General features: G+C 36.2%; 1 protein-coding gene across 4 annotated transcripts in view; it reads left to right on the top strand.

Moving 5' to 3' along the window:
* LOC139686796 (serine-rich adhesin for platelets-like) overlaps positions 1 to 25,018 on the top strand; it is a 304,425-nt gene that overhangs the window by 130,692 nt on the left and 148,715 nt on the right. For all 4 annotated transcript variants that reach the window (XM_071583840.1, XM_071583839.1, XM_071583841.1 and 1 more), the window contains 3 exons: positions 3,625 to 5,518; positions 9,221 to 9,512; positions 17,925 to 18,080. In XM_071583840.1, coding sequence (XP_071439941.1) covers positions 3,625 to 5,518; positions 9,221 to 9,512; positions 17,925 to 18,080 — 2,342 coding nt within the window. The remainder of the gene's footprint in view (positions 1 to 3,624; positions 5,519 to 9,220; positions 9,513 to 17,924; positions 18,081 to 25,018) is intronic.

Below are 25,018 nucleotides of genomic sequence, written 5' to 3'. Positions count from 1 at the left end.
GATTATACAGTTTCTTTGGAACTTATAGTTATCGAGTATGAAGTGATGATTGTCGATGACTATTATTACAGCAGTACCATTTGTTTACAGGCCTTTTGAAGCATGGGTTTCTTGAAATGTAATGCATTCAATAATTTTTCTGTGCAAGCCATGACGTAGTTTCATTACACCATAGTAAGGCCTAGTTTGGAGTATGCTGCGGCTTTGTGGAATTCTAATTCGTATGTAAAAATTATGGACTAGGAAAAGTGCGGATAAGAGTCGTGAAATACACGAAGGAGAACTTTGCATGCCATTGGGGCGACAATGTCAATATACATATGGTATACGTATTGCTATTCATTTCAATACTTCAATTAGGAGGCCTCTTTAAAAAAATCTCTTCTGAAAGACTCTACATTGAGAGCAGATGTGTTGAAGTATACCCCAATGACGCGGATAGTGCGGAGGATGAATGTATTTTTAAATGATGACATCATTTATATTTTTTGTTAATCCGATGACTTATTTAAAACTAAAATTTATGATGACTAATAGAACTTTTCATATTTTTGTAAGATTAGTTTTTTATGACGTTATGCTGTGTTATTATTTTATTCCAAGTCTTTTACGTGATTGTATATGAATTGTAATGCATTTTATGGAGATATCTGAATGAATTAAATAAATTATTATCATAAATGTATGTATGGCTAATCTGATCTGATGATTGTATCCAATTTTCCTTGGTCCATTTTCATGATGCGGCCCAAATTTTCCTAAATATATTCATTTCAAAGGCGTCGATAATATTCTCAGTAGTTTTCGTCAGTGTCTATAGTTTGCAACCTAGGTTGATACGAGGTATAATTAAAGATTTGCTGAGAAGGTTTTTGTTCTTTCTATGCATGGTTCTGGATCGCAAGTTTGTTTAGTAGAGTAAAACATGATCCATTTTCTTGCGCGAGCCTTTTTTGGATTTTTGCGAGAATTTTCGCTCTCTCTCTCTCTTTGCTATCTTTAGTTAGTGTCAGTTCAAGATATTAAATCTGTTTCACTGCCACTGGAATTTCATCCCCTCTTTTTATGTTTTTGGGTTCTTATTCGACTGTTTTTGTCAGCACTTCCACGTTTTGTTTTGCCCGCGCAGCCGCATATCTACCCTAGATCTTGTCGCCAAAAGATATCGTAGACAGACCTAAGCACCAAGCAATATAATAATGTATATTGTTGCTTGAAAATAGGAGACCATTTTATATAGATCGTCCCACGCGATAGAACTATTCCTCTTGGTGGATCCGAGGCGGAAATTAGGGAAGGGAAGAATCTCCCGAATTGTAAGAAGCGCCGGCCGGCACTCAGGTCCCTCATTGTGAACCACGCCTCGTACGTCACTTTTCCCCCGTCGTTTTCGCGACTGGGCGGACCGTGAGAACACCCTACTTCACACCCCACCCAGCCGTCCCGCTCGGGCTTATTTTTTCTAGTCCATGCCCCTCGAGATTCATCTTCCGCAGCCATCCATTCATTCGTGCAGTCACGATGGCCGAGAAGGCTCCCGTGCGTTCCCACGGAGGGAACTCCCTTGACCGAAGAGTCCGCGGCAGTGTCGGCGGAGTGTCGGTCGTCACTGGCAGTCTCGGTTGCCCACGGTTCCTAGAGCGCGGATCATTGTTCCATCGGCTTCGTTGGCGTCGGGCCCGCGGCGCGGAAAATCGCGCTCGTCTTACACCCAAGGTATATCGGGGCAGCCAGTGAAGAGTGAGAGATCGATGATGTCTTGTGAGGAAGGGGGGAGTGCACGGGGCTGCCGGTGTTGTTAGTCACCCTCCTTCCGTGACTGCCACCGCCCCTTTCTCCCCCCCTCTCTCATGGGTGTTGTCTCGCGGCCCGTGTGCAGGTTTACCCGTGACCCAGCAGGATACTATCGGAGCGAGTGGGCAAAACCCTGGGCGAAGGAGGAAAGGGAAGAAAGAGGTGGATTTATCGATTAACCTAACGCCCAAGGGGCTCCTTACGGGGGTAGCAGACAGAGTCACCCTCCATCAGGTCTATTCCATCTCGTGGATTCGTCGCTGGGGTTATCCGGATGTATGTAGCTGGCCAAATAGTCGTCGCTGGTTATTTCTGGACGGTGTGGAATTTTTTTTTTGCCATCGACTTACGTAGTGGGCCTAGTTTGAGGAAAATATTTCTTGTCATTAGTGTTATTGTGGTTCATTCTTTCGCGATATACGAGGGTCATCCGGAAAGTAGTACCCGTTCGTGCCGCATGAAGTGCTGACGACGCGAGTAGCCGCTGGACGAGGTCAGATAGCTTCAGTGGCTTGTCTGCCTTCTCTGAGCCAAGTTGCGTGACGCTAGCATTGCCTGTGTTGTTTCTGTGATTGTTTACAATGTTTAAAAAAATTGAGAACGCCGCCAGTTGTGAAGTGAGGGCAGTGATTAAATTCCTCAATGCAAGAAACGTTCGCCCATGTGATATTCATCGCCAATTAAAGGAGGTGTATGGAGACAATGTAATGGACGAGTCGTCTGTTCGGCGGTGGTGTCGCAACTTCAACATGGGGAGGGGGAACACACACGACGATGAGCGTTCGGAGAGACCGTCTGTCATTACAGACCCACTGGTGAGCTCAGTTGACGAATTCGTGAGGAACGATCGGCGCGTCACAATTGATGACATCTGTGAGCATTTTCCCAATGTTTCTCGAACAATTGTTCATGAAATTGTTAAACACCATCTGCATTATGCAAAAATTTGTGCAAGATGGGTCCCTCGCGTATCTCAATGAGCTGGCGGCGAAGGACTATGCAGCAGGAATACAGAAACTTGTCACACGTTATGACAAATGCCTTAATTTGCTTGGAGATTATGTTGAGAAGTAGTTTAAAGTATCCTCTTTCAAATAAAATTTTTTATGTTTGTTAATATTTACTTTTGTGTCTTTATTTCACGAACGGGTACTACTTTCCGGATGACCCTCGTAGGTTTACTCTCGGGAAAATTTTACTAGAGGAGAGTTCCACAAGTTCAGGTTTCATTTTTCACATATTGCTGCTATTTCTCCTTATTATTCATTCTAGGATTTTGCCTATATGGTGCTTCTCTTTTAAAAGACTATCCCTGTTAGTGGTGGTTTTGTAAAGAGAGATAGGAATATTTTTTTGTTGTAAGAACATTTTCCACCATATTCTTGATTGGATACTATCGTTTCAAAGAACATCTGTAACCATAGCATGCATGCATTTTGCAACCAGACCTTCTGCACATAACTGGAGTTCATCTTCTGCAAGATGAGACAAAACTTGTGATCTGTACATTTATTGATCTTTTCCATCTCTTACTTTCATTTTAGTTCACACAATTCATTTTTACTCCCTATCAAGTTTCCATTTGAAGCTCCGCTATCAGAATGGAACTATATTGTTCAGCTTTTTTACAATTAAATGGTAGTTCTGCAGTTTGTAATCGAACTTAAGGTTAAGGATGGGAAATATTTTTGTAAACTTACAAATCTGCAAAAACATGCATGATATTATGGTTATTAAATGTAATGTGGTTAATACTAATGGATCATAAGTCCATTTGTCAGTAGAACTTTCTGTTTGATAATGAGGTTTTCCTCTACTTCTTCCCGATAGGGAGAGAAAGCTACAAAGCGGACAACTCCTTACTCCAGGGGTCAAGCCACTTCATTTGGTTTCAAAAGGAGAACAACTACTGCTGTCAAATCACCACAGGTGAAGCCTGAGACCCGTTCTGGTGCCTCTTCAGGCAGGGCATCACCATCTTTATCAGAGGCTGTGCCAACTCCAACTCCTGTTTCTCCTGCCAATTCTTCTGGAATACCAAATCGACCAGTGAATCGATTTGGGTTCCGTGGACCTGCTGGGAATGTATCTCTTGTCAGAGGTGACAAAGTAGGTGACACCAACTCAAATGAAGCTCTTCCATTTGCCCCCCCGACCCCGATTGTATTCGCCCAGAAAGAAACCAGAAATGTGGATAGAAATATTCTTACAGAGTCAAATGCAAGTTCACGTGCTGGGAGCAACAAGAATACACCCACACAGGCCAGACTTGCTGAACGACTGACATTCCAATCCAAGCAGCTTCCCCGTCCTCAAGTTCCACAGCTCATGGGAAAAGTCTCACCTATCCCAGCATCCACCGCCCTAGTTGGAGTTGGTGGTGGTGCAGTGTCCAAAGGCGCAAAGACCGCAGCAAACCGAAAGATGGCACAACACCGTGCAGACTCATCAGAATCTCTTGGAGCAGACTCCGGTCTGGGAATGCTGGACAGCAGTAGGAATGCAGGTCCCCACAGTGGCAGTGGTTCGTCTGGAGCAACGTACAGTGGTGTCGAAGCAGCTGAAACGGACACATTGCTAGGAGTTGAGCCCTTGGCTACAGCAGAGCTGTGGACTGGTCCTGGCCTTACCCTTGTATCTCCACCTCCACCTCTTCCTCCTCTGCCCACCAACCCTTCGGCTCGTACATTGGAGGTCGTGCTGAATCAGGCTGGTGGGACTTTTGAACTCAGGGACAGGGGTCGCAAAGTGGGAGTCACAGAGGAGAAGAAAGCACGCCCCTCAAGTGGGCTTCCAAGGCCTGTGAGTAATGCTGCGGGTGCTGCTGTTGCAGGGAATGTTGTACGTCAGAGATCAATGGCATATAAGCCACAGGTTGCGGAAAAAGATAAGAATGCCAACAGTGCCAGCCCAGTGCCCCATCCCTCACCTGCCAATAAGGTGACAACTGCATCCGAGCCAGAAAGGGATGAAGGCTCAGGAGAAAATGAAGAAAAAGCATGGCGTGATAGGTCAAGCACAGAAAAATCCACCGGCCCAAGGGCTAGCATTGTCTCAACGAGTGAAGAGGAAGGCTGCACAGGGTCCGGTAGTGAGGATCAGGAATGGGGACATGGGGAAGCAATGGCAGATGAGCTGAGTGATGAGGGTTGTGTGAGTTTTGCTGGTGGCATTATATCAAGCAGTGGGGATGAGGCAGCTTCAATAATGCCCACTGTCCCAAGGGTTGTACACCTCACAATATCGCCAGGTGTGTCCCAAACAACCTTGCACCCTTTGAAAACAGTCCTTGAGAAGTCAAATGAGCGAGTCTTCAGCAGCAGTGGCAGTAGTGCTAGCAGCAGCGGAGGGAGACCTGGTTCGGGAGCAGGTGTTAGACCAAGGCCTGGTACGTTTCCCAACGAGGTCACCGTCAGGCGTCAGAATAGTCAGTTGTCAGTGTCAACGACTCCTGCCAGTAGCGAGTCACAGGATAGCCCTAGTCCTACCGGTTCGCTGTCCCTGTCTGATGGCAGTAGTCCTGGTGCGTTGGGAGGTGGTTTTGGCAGAAGTTGCAGCAGTGGTGCTGATGACTTCCTGATTGATGATGAAATTGCAGATCAACCGGGGTTGACGTTTTGTGCTGGTGATGTAGCAGCCGAGTTGACGGAGAGCTTTTCGCTTTTGCAGCCAGAGGAGACTTCGGCGACCCTTGTTGAAGGAGATTATTCCAAACTGAGTTCAGGTGAGTCTGTCCCATGGACTGGTAGTTAAGAACTGCTTAGCTTTACATACATGATAATAAACCAGCATTTAAAACAATATACAATCTTAACATACATTATGTTGCTTAGGTGACAGTATTTGTGATATTACTGACAAACTTATACTCTTAATTTCCTTATATTTTAATATGCTCAGATAATCGAAAGTCTTGATTTGGATTGTAATTGACTAATTGTTTTCCTAATGTTGGTTTTACTTTAATATTAAATAGGCGAGTAACCATAAAAACCAATTCAGTAATTCCATTAATCAACATTCCTGTAATTATATGGTAAAATATAGCAACATAAATTGAAGGTAATGTTATGGTTGACATGAAGAAAAGAATCCTCTTCTACTGTGTGTGTACTATAAAAAGTAATTGAACAATTCTGTCTCTGCTTTTAAATATGCAATCTAATATTAAGGGAATTTTTATCTTTCTAATAAACATGATTGGAAATCTTTAGAAAATATGAAAACTCATCAAGAGTGTTAATAATTTAAAGAGTTCAGTATTCAGCAGGACCAAAAACTATAATTGGGAAAATGAAGCTCATTGTTTGTTTTGATGTTTATGCATGAAAACTCTTTTAACATTATAACTGGGAAAAGTTCTGGGCATTGCTTGCTCTGCCGCCTAGAATATTCCATCCCAGAAGAATTCCATGGTCTACATGGTTTGCCTAGCTTAAAGCCCAACCTATTTAAAAACCCACCCTGGAGGGTTATGACTTTGAAAAAATTGAGTCACTACTGAAGGGTTTAAAGAGTAAAGCAAAGCCAGAGATTATATTTATGTTTTATCATATCTTGCTAGAAAGTTAACTACATAAGCATAGTTTAGGCCATCATTCCACCTTAGTGAGTGTAGACATCAGGGTAAACTCAGGAAGTTGGACTCAATCTTTATTTAGGTAAATGAAACATTGCTTAACTCTGTGCTAATTGCATCCATCTGCCCAAAAGATACATACAAGTGTGCTCTTTAGGTTTTTGTCTTTCCAGCTGATAGTTAAAATAATGAGTAATGACTGCCTGTATCAATTATGCAGATTGTTTGGTATTTTGTGTTGTACTCTCCAGAAATACCTAGACCTAAACTGTACCTGTGTCTATGTCTTGCTTGTATTACTAATGGATTCCACTGATTCACCTCTTTAATGTCTTCCACTGCTTCTTTGAATCATGAATATTTGCTATTAATGAGCCAACAAATATCTATTTGGTATTGAAAAAGGAAATTGGGTTTTTAGCTTAGTTTAAGACCAGCCTGTGCCCATTACTGTCTGGAAGTGGAGATAATGTAGTCTGCCTGCAGACTTTCATGCAGCAAGGTATTAAGAGCCTCCAAAGATAGTGTGTGTCAGGGATATAATGGTAAAAATGTTTTATTTAACAACTGGATAACTCTAGACCAGTGCCAATAATAGTTTATTTAAATATCAGGGACACTGGTGATTTTGAGTATGAAAAATACCATCTTAATCCACATTAGTCATTAAATTTAGGTAATTTTCAAAAGACTTTATTTTCTGATCTCTTTTATCTCTTTATAGTTTTCCAATCTGACAACTTCCATTATCTGGTTGACATGTGATATTCATGATTTTCTTCTCTCTTCTGATTTATCTGTGTATAGAAAATGTCATTCCTGAAACATGCCTTCATGTTTACTTGGAACTCTATATTTGTTGACATTGTTGGCAAAAATATAGTTGGGAGCAATGGTAACTAAGTTTAAAAAAAAGTTATATTAATGGAGAAACAGCTGTAATTTCATAAATGAAACAAAGACATGGAATTTTTGGGAAGTCTTAATAAGTTTTTATTTCTCATCCCTTGGCAATTTAAATGTGCACATGTATAACATGCCTTTTCTGAAACATGCTATCTAATCTGCCTTCCATTCACTTTGCATTCAATTGTTATCATCAGGCAAGTAATTCTCATCAACATGTGATGAATAAGTTGCTTATTCTCTGTGTCCATTTCTTCTTTCCTCTCTCTATCTGCATTGGTTGCTTGACTATCTATTTGATGCACATTAATTTCTTGTGAGATCAATTTCTGTTGCTTTCAATCTTCTTTCCTTGCTCCTGCCACTACCATACCTTGGTGTAATTGTAGGCACACTGCTCTACCTTTTAGTCATTAAGAGTTTTGCACTGTATGTTAAGCATTACTAGAAAAAAGTTATGCTTTATGCACATGAAGGTAGAAAATTGTTTTGACAAAAAGCCTTATTCCGTTATGTTATTCTGCTGCCTATGTACTTCACTTTCCATCGCTTATCATTCTAATTCCAAATTTGTAGTACTCTCTGACTTCTGAATTTCAATTATCCAGATTCATGGTTTTATTTCCTTGCCTTCCCATCATATGGTTTCAGTCTTGCCTTCAAATTTCGTTTCTTTATCACATTCCTCAGGTCAGAAAGCATTGCATCAGATCCTTAACTGTTTCTCCCAATATGGCCTTAATGTTGGAAAAATACAAATTGCTGATTAGTGTTGCATATTTCTATATTTTTTTATTAAATTTGATTTATTGCAGTCTTAGTCTCAAATAATAAAGTAATAACTAAAAGTGTACATCCTTTTCTTACTCATTTAATTATCGTTGCTATCTCACTGCCAAGTTCGGATTTAATTACAGCAACACGGTCTTCCCAAGGGATGCTTGTCTTTATTCTATCAATATGGAATAGTGTCCACCACCCCTTCAACCAGCTGCAGAGCAAGCCTCTCAGGATGTAATTTTTATAAAAGTACCAATAAGTAAACACATACATAAGGCAGTGTTCAGATTTCCTGATGCTGCCATGTTGTGATCATACATAGAATACAGTGCAGTTAATGGCGTAGCATGTGCAAAAAGTATTAAACTGTTTGAAATTAAATATAGGGAAATATGATTGATTTTTATTATTGCTGCTGTTATTGATTCTGCCTTATTTGGGTATTTCAACTAGTTGTAAAATCTATTATTTATCAATATTTTTGTGATCTAACTAATTTTATTGTGATTTAAGTCAATTACTGGATGTTTAGTTTTGGGATAATTCAGTCTATCTAGGCCAATGCAATTGAAACTTCTCGGTTTCATCGCACAAACTCTGAAAATATCTTTCAGGGAATCTTTGCATGAAATGTTCCCTAATTTGATCAAAAAAATAATCAAATGCTAAGGTGATGTTTTATGACATGGAAAATCTCTTATCATGGAAATTCGACTCCAATGGTCTGTTTCCTAAAGCTACAAGGCATTGTGCAAGCGCTGTTAACTAGATCTAAAGAATTTTCTAACTGCAAGAAATATATGACAATATTCAATTTCCACATGTGTTGAAAGGATATGCAAATCGACTAGAAGCTTGGAACAGAGCACAAAGTTAATTCACTGCAAATTCCAATAGCATTAATGCAATTCAGGATGTGATTTTTATTTTTTTGGGAATTCTTTTTGGTTCAAGGTAGTCGTTATCAGCACCTCTGACACATTTTCATGAGTACATGTGGTTGATATGTAGTTATTTTATCTGCGAAAGTTTTATTCTTCTCTTCCTCTTCTTTCATCTTCTCTCCCCCAGTACCTTCTCCTTAATGGCTTTGGTTTTTATAATTGCCTGTATTTACTTCTGCTCTAATGTCAAAAATATCTTATCCTTTCATGATCATAGCGAGTGCAGGGGGGCTAAAGCCTGATGATGATGATCCTACCATTCTCGATGCTGGGCTTGTGAGTGAGGGTAATCTTGAAGATGATGATTTGATCACCCAGAGTAAGACAAATGGAACTCCTAGGCGCAGAGCATCTTCAATCGGTACATTGTCTCCCTGTGACAGCATAACCTCTGATGATCTTATGCTTGACTTTGAACGCAGTGAGGGTAGCTTCAGTGTGGCGACAAATTCAGCTGCTGCTGCTGTCTCTTCAGCTGCGTCATGGGATGAAAATGCTGTCACAGAAAGGTGAGTGTCACATTTTTTAATGCCTCCATTATGCTGGCATAGTACAATTACATAGCAATATGCTGGCCCAGTACAATTGCAAAAGGTGTGAGCTTTGTTCAAAAAATTGTTCTTCTCAAATAGAAGGCTCACAACATTGCTTAGTAACAGTTTGTGCATTCCTTACCTACCCTGTTTTTGATATCATCAATTTGCAATATAGGATTAGGAAAAAAATTGATCCGATGAAAACCATCTATAGGTTTCCAATTGGATCAGTGGTGGTCTTCAAGGACAACAGAAAACAAATTTAATTAGAAGGTATGGAACAGATCGTAGTCAAAATTTTCCATCAAGCTTGGTCATAAAGCCTGGTCATATAGCCTTCAGATAATACTATAATTGATTAACCTTATTTGGAATTGATTTTAATTTACAGATAATAGATCTTACTTTAAGAAATATATATCATATTTGTAGTCTTGCAAGAGTTTGTCAGAATAACATGATGGCATTAAAAGATTAAGCCTTAGTTTAAGTACCTAGAGAAAGTCGAATTTGGAAGAAATTTAAGTAGGCATGAGTGCGGTATGTGGGTAAAGGCGATATAAAAATATTGCCTTTGAAAAGGAATACAAGCTATTGAACTCATCCTTACATTCACTGGTTAATCCACATGTTACTGGTGAGCAATTGGTATCCTCTCATTTGCTGACTGGTGCCCATTACATTATCAGTCATCTGTTTTGTCTCCATTTTTTGTAGCTTATCCTTCTTCCAGGAGTTCATTCTTAAGAATTGATCATACCCATATTAATATTTTTGCTTGTGTCAATTGCATTCAATTATGGTTCACTTCTTAATTTGTCTCATTCTCTTAATATTGACTGAAACTGTCTTCAACTGAGCACTGTGTAAATAATCAGCACTTATCATTATGCAGTGGAAAGCCTTGTACATTTTTTGTTGGGATCAAAAAATAAAGTGTAAATGTTGAGAAAATGTAAATGAAGAGAATTCAAAGTTTACTGGCATAAAGAACCTTGCAAGTAATCACAAAAAAGGGTCTTCCTATGTTTTCCCCAATGGCTGATTTTCTCTGTTCAATCTAAAGTCCTTTATGGCAGTCCTCTAGATAGAAACTGTCGTCTTCTCTGAAATGTCTAAATGTGCAAATCTTTTCAACATTTTTACACAAAGTTTACCCATATTTACACAATGTTTACACATATTTACACAAAGCCATTTACTTCCAGTAAACATATTTCTGGATTTCCCTGTCAGAATGTACCATGGATATTTTTGCATATATTTCTTTGAGTGATGAATAAAAAATATTTGTATTACTGCAGTATGCTGAAATTTGAAACAGTAAATCCAGTCATCAGATGCTTTAAAGCCCTCAATGCTTATGCTAATGGTATATACGATATGTATATTGCTTTGTTGTAGAATTATTGTTCATTTTCAAATGGATATTCACTGATAACTCAAGCTAAGGAAATGTTTCCATTAAAAATGAAACAGTGTGCTTAAAATTTCCTCTTGTGTAATTCTGAAAAACCACATTACTATCATTTATGTTCTCTTCTTAATGGAATTTCACTCACATTTCTGCATATACTTTTATATAGTCAATTGAATTTTGAATACCTAAAAACTAGTTGAGCGGCAAAGTACATCACCTATAAACATGCCCACAACAGAAATATCTACCTCAAAGAGTACTGGAATTAACAATTTTGAACATCTTTTGTCATGAGTGCAATGAATCAGTGGTGACTGTTGGCACAATAGCATGTAAATTTGCCATCACTTTAGAGTGTCTATTCTAAAACTTCCATGGGTTCAGTGTCACTAATGAATAATGCATAGGAAAGCAAGATGAATTACATGTCCTAACCAGAATTATTTTTGGAGTTCGTGCTTATCGCCAAGTTTGACGTAATGCCTTGTCGTTAAAACCATGTATATTATACATTTTCATGTAGCCTTGTAAAACTTTGATTCATATTCCATGTTAAATTTCATGTATAGTCATGGTGCACATTTCTATCATGGGGAGGGTACAGGGGTGTGAAAAACTGCCTCCCCAGCTACCTTGCTCTCAGGGATAAAGCTTGTCAACTGGGGGTGATATGTTAAAATATTTTTGTACCCACGTCCACAAAGTTTGCTCATCAAATGTTTATGATCGCACTCTCAGTTGTTTGTCAGTTACAATGTGCTATACACCATTCATCCTCTTTCTTATCAGTGGTGATCATTAATTTTGTGAAATTTAAAATTTAGAAATTGGCCAGATAGAATTTCATGAAGGTAGTTCAAAAAATTTAAATGGAATTCAGAAAATAAAGTGAATTGAAAGAAAAAATGGATTACAGAGTCAAGGTTTCACTATTATTGAGTTTTTAAGTAAAATTTGTCTCTGTCACACTTATTTGCAGTTCATTGGAAACAATCATCAAAGTGATTGAGATTTAACATAAGGTTTCAATTAGTGAATAAGTTTGAGTGGGATGGGAAAATTTTGATAGTTTAATCTATTGTTTCTATCATAACTTGTGTTTGTTGGTTAAATGGACATAAAACTGGAGATATATGAGAGGACCATTATATTTAGTGACTCCATTTTATGACGGACGGTCAAAAGCTGTCCACTATAAACTCTGTGCCAGAAATTTCCTTGCCTAACCCTTTCCAGTGATATGCTTACTCAATTGTATGCCTTCTAGCATGATATGAATCAGTAAATATTGATGTAGATATTAAAGAGTCATGTCTGTTAGATGTTTAAAATAATTCAATCATGCATATGAATACATGTACACAAATGGGTATACAATGTTTTGATATGGACATCATTTACCACTGAAAATCATATGCTCATACCATTGAAACTTGTGTCGCTGGTTCAGTCTTACCTTGATTGATGAAATTCACTGTTTGATCTTTGGCAGAGCCACATATTTGTTGGAAAGTAAAAACCCATATTTTGTCATGTCGCTTCTCTGGTCTGCAATTTCGTGATCAGAGCTCCCTTAAATCTGAGGGATTGTTGAATTTGAAAATTTATGGTATCAATTCCTGCCAGTGTATAAAATATCCATCATAGACTTTCCTAGCACTGATATGCAAGATGCTTTTGGGTTTCTGGATCCTTCTACTGCAATGGTCCATTACTGTTGTAAAGACATTTTGTACCATCCCTACATCACCAGAACAATAGTGAACTAAGTTAGCAGAAGAGCCTGGAAATTCAGGGTATTCCTTCAATACATAAAATATATTTCATTTTCAACTGCATGTTTTTTTTAAATATGGCAGAAAATGCTAAATACCCATTTTAGTGATATCATCATCACGAACAATTTTATTATTCTTAATTCAATTTGGAAGTTTTCCTGAAATTTCCTTTTTTTTAAGTGGGCAGCTAATATATTGATTTAGGTAAATAATAATTGCATTTAATTTAAATGGATAGCAGAAATGACAGATTTTTTATGAGTAAGGTTTAATGTGCGTGGTCCAGGTTTGGAATGATAATTATTATTGAATCCATGCAAGTAAAGACAGTTTGGATGCCAACATTTCTCACAGAAGTATAATCTGCTGGGAGATCTCTTGCAAAATGAAAATGGTGAATATCATCAGTGATAGAAAGGTTTTTTTTTGCAAAACATCCTGAATTTGTGACTAAATAGGCTGTCTGCACTTCCGTTGTTATCTGAAATATTCTAGTATTCTTCTCCAAGTGGTATTCCATCTAAGTGCCCTAGTGGTACCACTAAGAATGAGTGTGACAGTTGATTTAACTAAGAATGTCCACATAATTCTCTGCATTATTTTTGAGTGGGTTTATTTTGGAATACCAAAAACTTCCCCTCTGATTATTTTACCCACACAACATGCAGTAGTCAAATTTATAGGCTTAAACCACAGTCTAAAACTAAAAATGGTATCCTAATCAAAGTAATGATACTTGACATGGAAGCAAATAGAGGAAAGATCATACCAATCTTCATTTTCGATTAATACTTATTCCCTTGAATTTATTAGGTGCTTGAAAGCTCCCCCTGTTGGACCCATCCATTAACATTTTCATATCAATGCAAATGATGTAGCCTGAATATGGATTACTGATATTTATATGACTCATTATATCAACTCTTGGCTTTTTTGTTGGGGATGCTTGGTACATGTGCCACATTTATTGTGGTGTTTGTTTTGTTTTGCCTTAGACTCTTAATTAGTGGCCCGGATCATACAGTGGCCATCTATCACGGATCTCCTGTGTTGCAGGGTTAATGAGAAGGATTGCTTTTCCACCACTTGGATCATGACTAATCCATGATTTAGCAAGCTGCTCAGCAATGGTTTTTCGAGGAATATTTCTTTGAAATGGAACTAGGAAAAGTTAAATTGTATTGTGATTGATGACATTCCTGTGGCAGGTAGAATTTGCCCAGGAGAAACAGCTTCAGTTTAAGGAAAGTTGCTTCCATTTGTGCCAGCTCCTGGTATCATACCCTTCCTGTAGCAATCCATGTCCCTTGTGGTCATTATAATGTATATCCTCTGCCACTGTCTAACTTAGAGTGGAGATCATGTCAGATTTAATCAAGCCAATATGCCATTGCAACCCATCTTAAAGATTTGACTTAATAAGCTCGACTGATATCTGTCTGCAGCAATAAAGTGTTTTTTGGGAACAATGTTGATCTGTAGATGGCAGGTGATTTAATTGTACCCCTTTCATGTGCACTAGCTGGAGTAGTCATATCCACTATCTTTATGTATTATAGCATGTTACCTTTAATGTGAGACCCCAGATTTTTCCAGAACCTTGCCAATTAAAATAAGTTTATTCAGCTTCAAAAATTTGAGTGATTTTATTTCTTTACTTTGTGAGAAGATCTTTCATGTATTCCTTATCTAGTGGAAATTAACTGGCAAAAAAAGCTATATTTATGTATGCACTTTTTTATATTTTTTATTTAATAGTTCATAGCGATTAATTATTAACTGATATAATTCTTTATGTGAACAATTTTTTGCGTTAAAAATCAAATAAATCAACCATACGGATGTAATAACTGCATATTTTGTAGAAAATAGACTCTGCAGTTCTGTTCTCCCATGTGTAATATTGATACATATGGTGTAGACACCCAGGAATAAGATTATGTTTTCAGCTCACATTTTGCTTTTGAAAGAGCTAGTAATGTTATGGGAAACCGTCTTAGTTGATGACATTCATGGAAACTCTTTTTAAGGCTGTTTTACTTGAGGCATAGCATTGAGCTAGTTAATTCAAATGATCATGCAAATGATGGTTATCCCCCATATAACACAGGCAATTTAATGAATGAAATGAATTAAAGATTAGGTACATGATTATTCAATCAAAATGAGGACATGATCTGTTTCTTGGTATTGATCAAATGATCTCATGTATGATCAAATCCATAGGAGAAAGAAATGCCATTGTTAGCAATTGTGGTTTAAAGTAATTTTAACTGATATCTTAAAAGTTGATATAGCAAACATTTAAAATGAAATCAACCTGCATGGATATTAATGGATTTCATTTTTGTTTAGCTAGAATGCAGTTCATTTTTATCATGCCTCCCGTGGTTGCTAGCCTTATTTTTACTTCAGAAATGAAATTTCAAATATTATCAAAAGATTGGTACCATTTCTATGTGTGTACAGTTAGCTACCTTATTTAGGAGTTAATTAATTGAGCAATGACATTCATAATCTCACTCATTGTCCATTTTTGGAAACTTGAGTTCGACAGGGGATCGAGATGGTGCGGGGGCTAGCGTACTGGCTTCCCACCCAGAGGGCCCGGGTTCAAATCCCGACGGTGTTGAATATTTTTCAGAGGTATCTCGATCCCTGCTTGAGGTGCTTTGTGGAGGGCACTTTGAGTGAGTACGCCGTCCGTCGGATGGGACGTTAAGCCGTGGACCCCTTGGCGCCTTTCGTAAAGAGTAGGCTAATGCCGACGCCGGGTTTCTCTCCACCCTTCATCCTTTCCTATCCATCCCCTATGGCGCAAATGACCTCAGCTGTCGGTCGCCTCCCCTCAAAACTACTACTACTACTTGAGTTCGACATGGTAAGCATAAATGTTGGCTAAGTATAGTTTGGGGAATGCTTGTATAGAGTGCTTAAGAGAGGTGTTTTAGAGGTAGATATAATGGGAGAGTGAGAGAAATTGTGAGGAATTACTGAGGGTCATAAGTAACAATGTGGCTTATATGTGCCAGTAAATAGATGAATATGAGAGAAGTATGCTCCTTTCCTGGTTTGGTCGTATTTGGTGATAATCATTGAAATTTGAGTGATCAATTAAACAGTTGTATATTAATTAAGAGAGAAGTAAAGGCTACTTGATTTAAGAGAGATAGGGAGGAAGGGATAGACTGAGAAGGTTGTGCTTAAAAAGATTCTTGAATGATGGAAAATAATATTAGGATTCTCAGAAGGACAAGAATAACATACATTAATTTGCGACAGAAATGATGAAAGTGCAATGTCAGGGCAGTATTGGAGGAAATAGAGATAAAAGGGAGTAAGTTCCCTCAAAGAAATTGATGTAAGGGTTTCCTGAATGTTTTTTAAAAAGGTTTTCAAACTAATTTGCCTTTCAAATAGGAATGGCATCAATATTAATGCATATAAACACAACTAACCTTCCATCTAAAATGGTGGGCCTGAAAATCTGGAAAGAATGCTTGCTCAATGAATTAATATATGCATAGATAAAAAGTTGATAATTTCACCATAACATGCTTTCAGCATAGAAAAATCACTGCAATCATTCAGCATGTAATACAAGCTTTTTTCAGGCCATCACTATTATTGTGTACCCATATCAAAAGACTATTTTACATTAAGCAATGCCTAATGTAAAATAGTCTTTTGAAACATGGAATGCCAAAATACCTTGCCGTTAAAACCACAATTTTTCGTCAAGAATCTTACATTCATTGTTTACTGTGCATGGTTTTTATGTACTTGAAAGCATTATTGAAACTCATACGTTAGTGTCAATGGGTACTGATGTGATGATGCCTTTCAGCCATACGCATCAAGGTGTATCCCATCCACTAAAAATGTAGGCATCAGGTCCATATTGAATTTAAAAAGAGTGCATTAATAGTTTTCAGATTTAAATAAGTGCCCTGTATCACTTTTACAACAAAGAAAACAATCAACTTATTGTATTTTGGCAACTGAAATGTTCTGGTAGTGCTACCTACAATAATTGTATCAGCTGAGTGAATTTGGTCTTGTGCTGTGCCAGTGGAGATTTGAATGTGGTGCCATATCTCATTAGTTCCTTCACATTTCCATTGGTATTAAAACTAGTCTATTGCTACGAAAAATGTGGGTATAGAATCCATAGTGCTGACTGAAGTGGAATATGTGCTATGCATTACAGTTATTACATATGTATTAAGGCTGTGAGCTGTTACTCACTGGATGAGTGTATTTTTTATTCACAAAATGAATGTTCATTGGCCCATACTTGCTGCTGAAACTCTATAGTTTGCTCCTCTTGTCAGTTACATGAGATTGTTTGTTTCTTGTTCTAAATAGAAGAGTTGAATGGATTTTGACTGTTGTTGAAATATATGCCCAATGAAACAAAAGCAAGTTAAAACCTGCCAAAGTTGTAGTTTCATTAGGTCATTTATTTGTATAATATACATCTTGGACAGGTTCAGGCAATGAACATGAATGTATTTATGAAAAATGAAAAGATAAAATAATTGTAATAATTGAGGTAGAAGTAAGTAATTCAAAATGGAATGGTTTAGGGTCACAGGTGGTGTTGAAAATATAAAACAACTCCACGCCTGGATAAACCTACCAAAAAAATGTGCATCTTAGATATTATTTCTGCCTTTTTCATGTTCTGATAACTATTATTCATGCTAGAAATACCTTTCAGAATGCTTTCTGTCCGAAATTCACAGGTTCTGTCATTCAGATGGAGATTCTATTCTGATATTTACTCGTGGTGTCTGGTGTCTCTTTGCCTGAAGCAAATTCCACCTCTGACATGTTTCAATGCACCAATGTAGGACCATTCTTGAAAGTAATCTAAAAGAAGGTTGATATATTTTTAAAGATCAAAGGTTTTATTGGATGAACAAGAAAAATTGTATGAATTCAAAGAAATAACAATTTAATCTTCCCAGTGATGTGGTATGTTCCTGCTTAATGTACGGGTGCGAAAGCATGCTTCCATTTTTATACATGAGAAGCATTTATTTGCCAAATTTACCCTCATAATTGGCACTGTTTTCTGTCCTTAAAATAGATAACTGTTTAATTGGCAGCAAACAGTGTCTCTACAATAATATGACTATGCAAATGAAATTTAAGTCTCAGTGCAATTTCTTCAATTTAAAGGTTGGCGTGCTCATCCTTACCCCATTTATTGGATGACCTGTGCACCACATCCGAATGTGCCAGGCATAGCAGCAGTGGCAGCAGCAACAGTTCCCGGTTAATGAAGGAGTGGTCAAACCTCATTGGTGCTCATTCGAAAGACAACTCATCAGGAGGGTGAGTACTGCCTTTGGTGTTTCCTGAATGGCACAGTTAATTGCTTCTCCTTATGTTGCTCCTTAAAGGAACTAATTTTTAATAAGTAGGGCTTTAATTTGGCCGAAACATCATGCCACCTGTGCAGCTCCATATCTGGGTCTCAAGTTCACTTTCAATGATGTATTATTTCCTTTTGATGAACTGTTGTAAATAAGCTTGTGAAAACAATCATGTTGGTATGAAGAAGAACTCAATGGCATCAAATATCTCATAAAATTTGGACAATACACACATCGCATTACCATATGAGAATGCAAAATGATGAAAGCTGAAAAAAAATTGCTCAAACAAAATGCATCTCCTTTTTTGTAAGCCCTTTTATAAAGTTTTAGGATCTAGTTTATAATGAATCTCTCCGGGGTGGTCAAAACCTGAACCAGAATTTTTATGAAGGATTCTCTCTCAGTTTATGGGTTAAAGAAAAAAATGAATGCGTCTTCCAAAGTGACTGATGACTCCTCCACCATATGGATCTGTCACTTCTGGGTTTGGAATAGGATTCTGCTGGTCTAGACTAAGACTCCTTGGGACTTCCCAGAACCAATTGATATTAAGGGGTAGAAGATATGATGAAATATCAAAGCCATTGAGAAAAACATGACTCAGGAGCTCATAAGCACCTCACATGAATACTTTCATTGTTTTGATAATTGGTGGAGGTATGCGATGATAATGAGAGTGTGTACTTTGAAGAGAATAATTAGTATCAAACTAGCAGTTATCAAAAGTTTTCTGAGAAAAGATCTTAGTGTATTGTGATTAGCTCCCATATGCATTCTCTGAAAAGTTATCAGAAAAGGGCTGGAAAGTAATTACAAAATATTGTATTTTAAGGGTAAATAGTTACCTTTCTCTATGGTTTTTAAGTTGATTTGTATTCTGAAGTAAGTTCAAATATTTGAGACCCAGATGTGTGAATCACCAACTACTTTCATTGAAACAAGACAATATTTTTGTGACTTCCGCATGCTACAAAAAATCTGGAAACTGTCTAATTAATAATCCATAGCTGGACATGAATAGTTAATTACTGTAGCATTGTGAAAATTATTAATCCTGTTCACTTCTTCAAAACATTAACTAACAAAGTAATAATTTAAAAAATTAAAACTTAATTCATGTATGCATGTAACATCAGATAATTTCCAAATAAATTTGACTGTTATTTAAGAAGGTAAGAATTAGTTATCCCTTGTTCATAGTATAATTAAAAATCCTTATATAATCTTGTTCATAGTGTAATTAAATATTCTTGTATAATCTGGTGGTACATCTATTTCACTTCTTTTTGAACTAATAAGCACTTGAATTATCTTGAGCATAGAAACAATGAAATATGCACAATACCAATATGAAGGCACCAACCCACACCCAAATGAAATGAAAATAATGGATGAAAAAATCTTTGCATATAATGTTATTCGCCATCCAAAATAAAACAATGAATGGAAGCAATTTAAATTGCTTTCATTCCCGAGATATTTTAAAAGCAATAATCATTTGTTTGCGAATGATATTATGAATGACCATAATGGAACTTTCCAGGTACAGTTATTGGAAAATTGTTTCCAACTTTTCAAGAATGATATTTGATAAATAATTACTCATCACAAAGACTTTCATATAACTTTTTGCTCTTGGTAAATGTTTCTTTGCCAATGAATGTCACTTACCATATTTACTCATGTAATATCTATTCTTATTTCTTCTTCAATAAAAGCCTGGGGCTGTTAAATTCTGGAAAATATAGACACAAATATTGGTTTTCGTAAAAACAGAAAATGATTATGATTCAAATGCATACACAAATTAAAATTGCTTTGAAAATAAGAGGAGGCAGTTTTGCAACTTTATTCCAACTGTGGCAGTGGGATAGCCCATGAGGCTGAAATGTTCAGGAAGGGAAACATGTTGATGGGAACCTTGTGGCTTTATTAATTGCCTCATTTTAGGAAGTCCAGAGTTCTGGAATAGCTGTAAAAATTATCTTTACAATAATCCCTTACAAAAATATTTGCAGTATTAACATTTGTGAATTTAATTGCATTTATTTTTAATAAAAAAATATAAGAATTTAGCCTACAAAATTTTATTAGTTAATTGTCATTGGAAGTGAATTTGCCAGCAGAAGAGAATAAATAATTGACTAATGTCACTGGAGGTCCCCCTTAATATTGTTATGAAAATTTAAAAAAAGTAATGTTATGTATAGCATAAACTTATTAAAATGTGTGAGACACAGCAGACTTAAAATAGAAATGAATATTACCTTTTTAGATGAACATTTTTTGCCATTAAATGTATATTACTTTCACTCTCTGATTGAAAAGGTATAATCTATTATTGACTATAGCATTCCACACATTTTGTATATCCTATAGGAACAGAATTTCATTCTGAAAGATAAACGGCACAAAATCTGTAAACATTAAGAATACGGTTTATTGGGAAAAGAGAATTTGTTGTGCTAAATGTTGCTAAGTATGTCCATGGCATCTATGGCAAGTCAGATTCAAATGCTTATGCATATGCCTGGCAGTCAATACCAAAATAACAATAGCCATTAGATAAATGGAATAGGAAAATGGCCCTTAGACCTTTGCTTGTCTACAGGTATGTAGTTGAAACACAGGGATAGGTAGTCTTAACATGTGTCCACTCTCCACAATTTTAAGGTAAGCAAACCATCCAAGCATTTTAACTGCTAACTTTGTAGCAATAAACTTAAAAAAAGGATGGAAACATATTGTATATTAATTTATACGAAAAACTTAGGGGATTGAAATTATTTATGATTGGTACTATAGTTATTTCAAAATTTTGGGACATTAAGGCCCCAAATCATCTCATTGTTTTGGGATCTTTTTTGGTTTAACTAATACCACTGATTTGGCAGTGACAGATGGATGCATTTCAGAAAGCTTAAGTTTGGCTGTGTTAGTAAATGCACCTGACCGAGGAAAGATGTTGGCAAATCCACTGGCCACTTACTAATTTCTCATGTGCACATGTTGAGGAAAAATAAAATAGTGGTTGTTTTGATACAGATTGATAATCTTGGAGGTAAATGTTTCTGTGACTGTGCTTCTAATTTTAAGTAATGAGAGATAAAATGGAGGGTTAATTAACACAAAAAAATTCTTTTTAAATATTTTTTCACTTTATTAGTTTTTGGGTAGTCAGGAGAATGCCCCTACTTAATGAGTAAGACTCATTTTCAGTCAAAAATTAACGTGCATTCATAAGAGTTTTCATGCACATAATTTTGTCTCATAAATTAGACTGACTAATTAAATCAAACTCATCTTTACCAATTTGAGTGGTTGGTTTATTTTTTGCATTTGCTTTTGAAACTGTCCATTAATATAGTAACAAAAATAGCATTATTGGGTTTGATTACATGAAAACGATTTGTTTGTTTTGGCCTATGTAATGTGATTTTTGTGAGTCAGTTAAATTTTTTGGGCGATGTAAAGAGATCAACTTCAGATGAAATATTTTTCTGTTGTCAGTAGTTATTATTTTTTTTTCAACTTTTGGCACCGATAACTAATTTTTTTCATTTTTTGTTACAAGTGTCACAAATTACTGCATCCACCTATCCATACAAATGATCATCTGTGTGTGAAAGTAAAGAATCTGAAATCAGTTTAGTGGTGATCATCCAACTTCATTTGCTGAATGCAAGTGGTTCACAGATTTCTGCTTTCCTATCGACATTCAGCGTTTCATTGCTTTATGGCCATTCCTAATTTGGTATTACATGAATAAAAATGGTTTTTTTTAATTTTGAGATGAAATTAAAATGGTGACTATTGCGCAAAAACATTTATTGTGTGTAATTGCACTTGAGGTCTTGCTGAATGCCATTGATGGTTAGGGTCATATCTCTTGAAAGCATAATTAAAACAGAGATGGGCAAATGTTTACAAACTAATGATTTAATCAGATTCAATCAATTCTGATAATCAATCAATACATCACTCTTTTAGTATTTGATTACGACTTGACATACTGTACACCTAACAGTAACAAAAGCTCATACTGTTTTCAGATATTTGTTTTTGCATAGAAGTGTGGTAGTATTTGCTCTAATAAGTGGCTTCTTTACATTCTATTTTTGAATGCAAAGCCAAATTAAATTATTATTTGAATTCATTTTATGCTGCCAGCAATTTTATTAGCTTAAAAATTATTTGAAATAATTTTGGCTCTAATGGCTTTTAAAAATTTTGCTGAAAGTTTAATACTCTGATAGGAGTTCCGAGGGCAGTTTTTTTTTATGCCAAAGAAGAGCTGATGAAGATGTTGAACACCCAAATGTTCATTCTTGCATTTTGAAATATTTTTTTGGGCTCATGCATATTTTTTAAACTCTGAATCTAGGATATAATTCTTTTCTTGGTAATTTCCATCATTTACCTAATTGCACACGAAATATTTATTTAAAAGCCACTGTGATTGCAACACTTAAAATCATCTTCATGCATTGGAACAATGAATGATGTCTCTTTGGGATTTCTTGCATGTAAATTATTTTATGCTGCACAGTGGTGACACCTGCTTCTACTGGTCTTTCAAAATTCACATGAATAAAATTCCTGATTTCACATGTTTCATAACAATGCATTCGTAACAGTTCATGTGTACATAGTAGGTACATTCGAAGAAAAGCCAGTTATATTGAGTAACTTGGTAATTGTAATTCTGTTGACCATTATTAAATGGCCTCTTACCATTTTTTCCTGTGGTAGTACCTTGGATTGATGTTTTTCCTTTTTGTATCACATTCCTTGTAGATATTCATGCCTATGTCATTCTTCGTTGAATTTATTTCCATCTCATGGTTCTTCGTATTTCTTCCTATGGCTCTCTCCTTTCATTTCACATTGAGGATTGTTTACTCTTCACTAACTTTCTAGTAATGAGTTTGCAGTGCATGTTTACCATGGTCGTCCTTTATGTTGATGTTGATAACCACAATACGTATGTAATTATGTTGAAATGGAATTTTGTGTCCTGTAAAAACTTGTCGTTGATTAGGCATCTGTTAAGTAATATTGAATCTGAATAGGTATCTGTTGTTAATTGTTGTCCTAAGATAGATATCATGTTAGGGATGGTGGACTTTGCTGTTAATCAGCTTGGTACTGATTTTGATTGGTGTATTTGGTAAAAGTTGTCCAAATGGTCGTAAAATTGTTGTATGGTTACATTTTTTCAAACCGGAGAATGCAATCTTTAAGCTTCACCGGTCTCAAACCAGATCCTTTTGCAGTGAAAGGTAAAAGTTGAATTGACAGACCTTGTTGACTGCACGAAGTCTTGTTCTGCAGACCATAATTCTGTGTCAAGTGTCTTCCATAGATAATTGAACTGGCATTAATAAATGACAAAAGTAATGGTGAATTAAGTATTACCTTTTCATTATTTTCACCATTCATTTTGTTTTCATTGAACTTTTTCATTTTGATGATTGTGGTGTTTTTCTTGCTTATTACATTATCGGGTTTATTTTTGAAATATGATTCTACATGTAGTAGTAATATTAGCCTTAGGGGAAGTTATTTTCGCCTTTGATTCTACATGTTTTCTAGAATAACATGAATATTTTTTGATGAATTACTTTAACATATGACCCATTGTGCTTCAAAAATATTTCTCCCCTACCCATTAAATATAATTTAGGATTGAAATCAGTTGAAAACTTTTCCAATGGGCAAAATTTTAAACTCTTAAAAGTTGGTGAGTGATGGTAGTCTGGTGGGTGGAGCATTTTGCTGCTCTTCAAATGAGAGGGTCTAGAGTCCAAAATCAGGTGATGCCCTCAGCTAAGATACTTGATTTCTGATTGGGGAAAACGCAGGCGAAACACCACAGAAAATAACTGATCCCTTTCCCTGAATGTGTGAGTTGTTAGGGTTTATTGTAAATTGAACTTTGCCTTAACCAATTAAACTAATATGCAGGTTGAAGCAGTTATTTATGTAATTATAAAACATTGTTAATTATGTATGTCATGGTAGTCGTCATGTGCGCTTTGCCCATGGGATATCTTTCAAACTAGATTCAACATTGTAGCTAATCTTGGTAATGAAAATGCCCCTTGGGGTTAGACATCGGAGCATAATGTTTTTACATAAGAGAATGATTTTTTAAATTATTCCATCCAGTTAGGAGAATGTAAAGGTTTTAGGATCACCATTGGAACTTTCAATTAGTTATTACTTGTTTCAAATATTTTTGCTTACCTCATTTGAATTCTGAAGTTTTAGACCATGCGTGTTACTCTGAATGACCAGATAATTGAAATATTTTTGAGAGAATGAGTAATTATTTTACAGTTTCCTCCCCCAGTATTTCAGGGAGTTTCAAAATTGATCTTTCACAGCTTTGATGGAAGGTTTTTTTATTCTGTTGTGTGATATATACCATAAAAATTTAACCAGATGAGAAAGAGTAAAAAAATAATAATAAACTTATTATAGAACTTTTAAAATCATCTATTTTGGTTGATTGTTTCAAACACAAAATTACAGTCGATTTACTAATGAGAAGATATGTGTCAATTGGTCATAGAATTAATGACCCTAAACCAACAGCTGTCCTCTAAGTTTAATAATGTAATATTGTTTTATGTTCACTCCCAAAGAACAACAAAAGGGAAGGTATATGAAAAAGGAAATCCAAATGTACATAAGAGAATTGCCAAGAGTCAGGGAAAAATGAAGTTAGGGAAGTAGAAGGCTGTAGTCGACCAGTATCTATACTGAATGACAAATGAGTGTATACAGGATGTATTCTCAAAGAAATAGGTCGAATGTAAAATAGATAAATTAGATAAATTAACCGGTGACACAGGGTGAAATTTCAGTTATGGAAATATCAAATTACAA

The sequence above is a fragment of the Hetaerina americana genome, unplaced genomic scaffold (assembly GCF_022747635.1).
Source record: "Hetaerina americana unplaced genomic scaffold, ioHetAmer1.1.p SCAF_15, whole genome shotgun sequence".
Lineage (NCBI taxonomy): Eukaryota > Metazoa > Arthropoda > Insecta > Odonata > Calopterygidae > Hetaerina > Hetaerina americana.
Note: the sequence above shows the minus strand (reverse complement) of the source record. Positions and strands in the feature narration are given on the sequence as shown.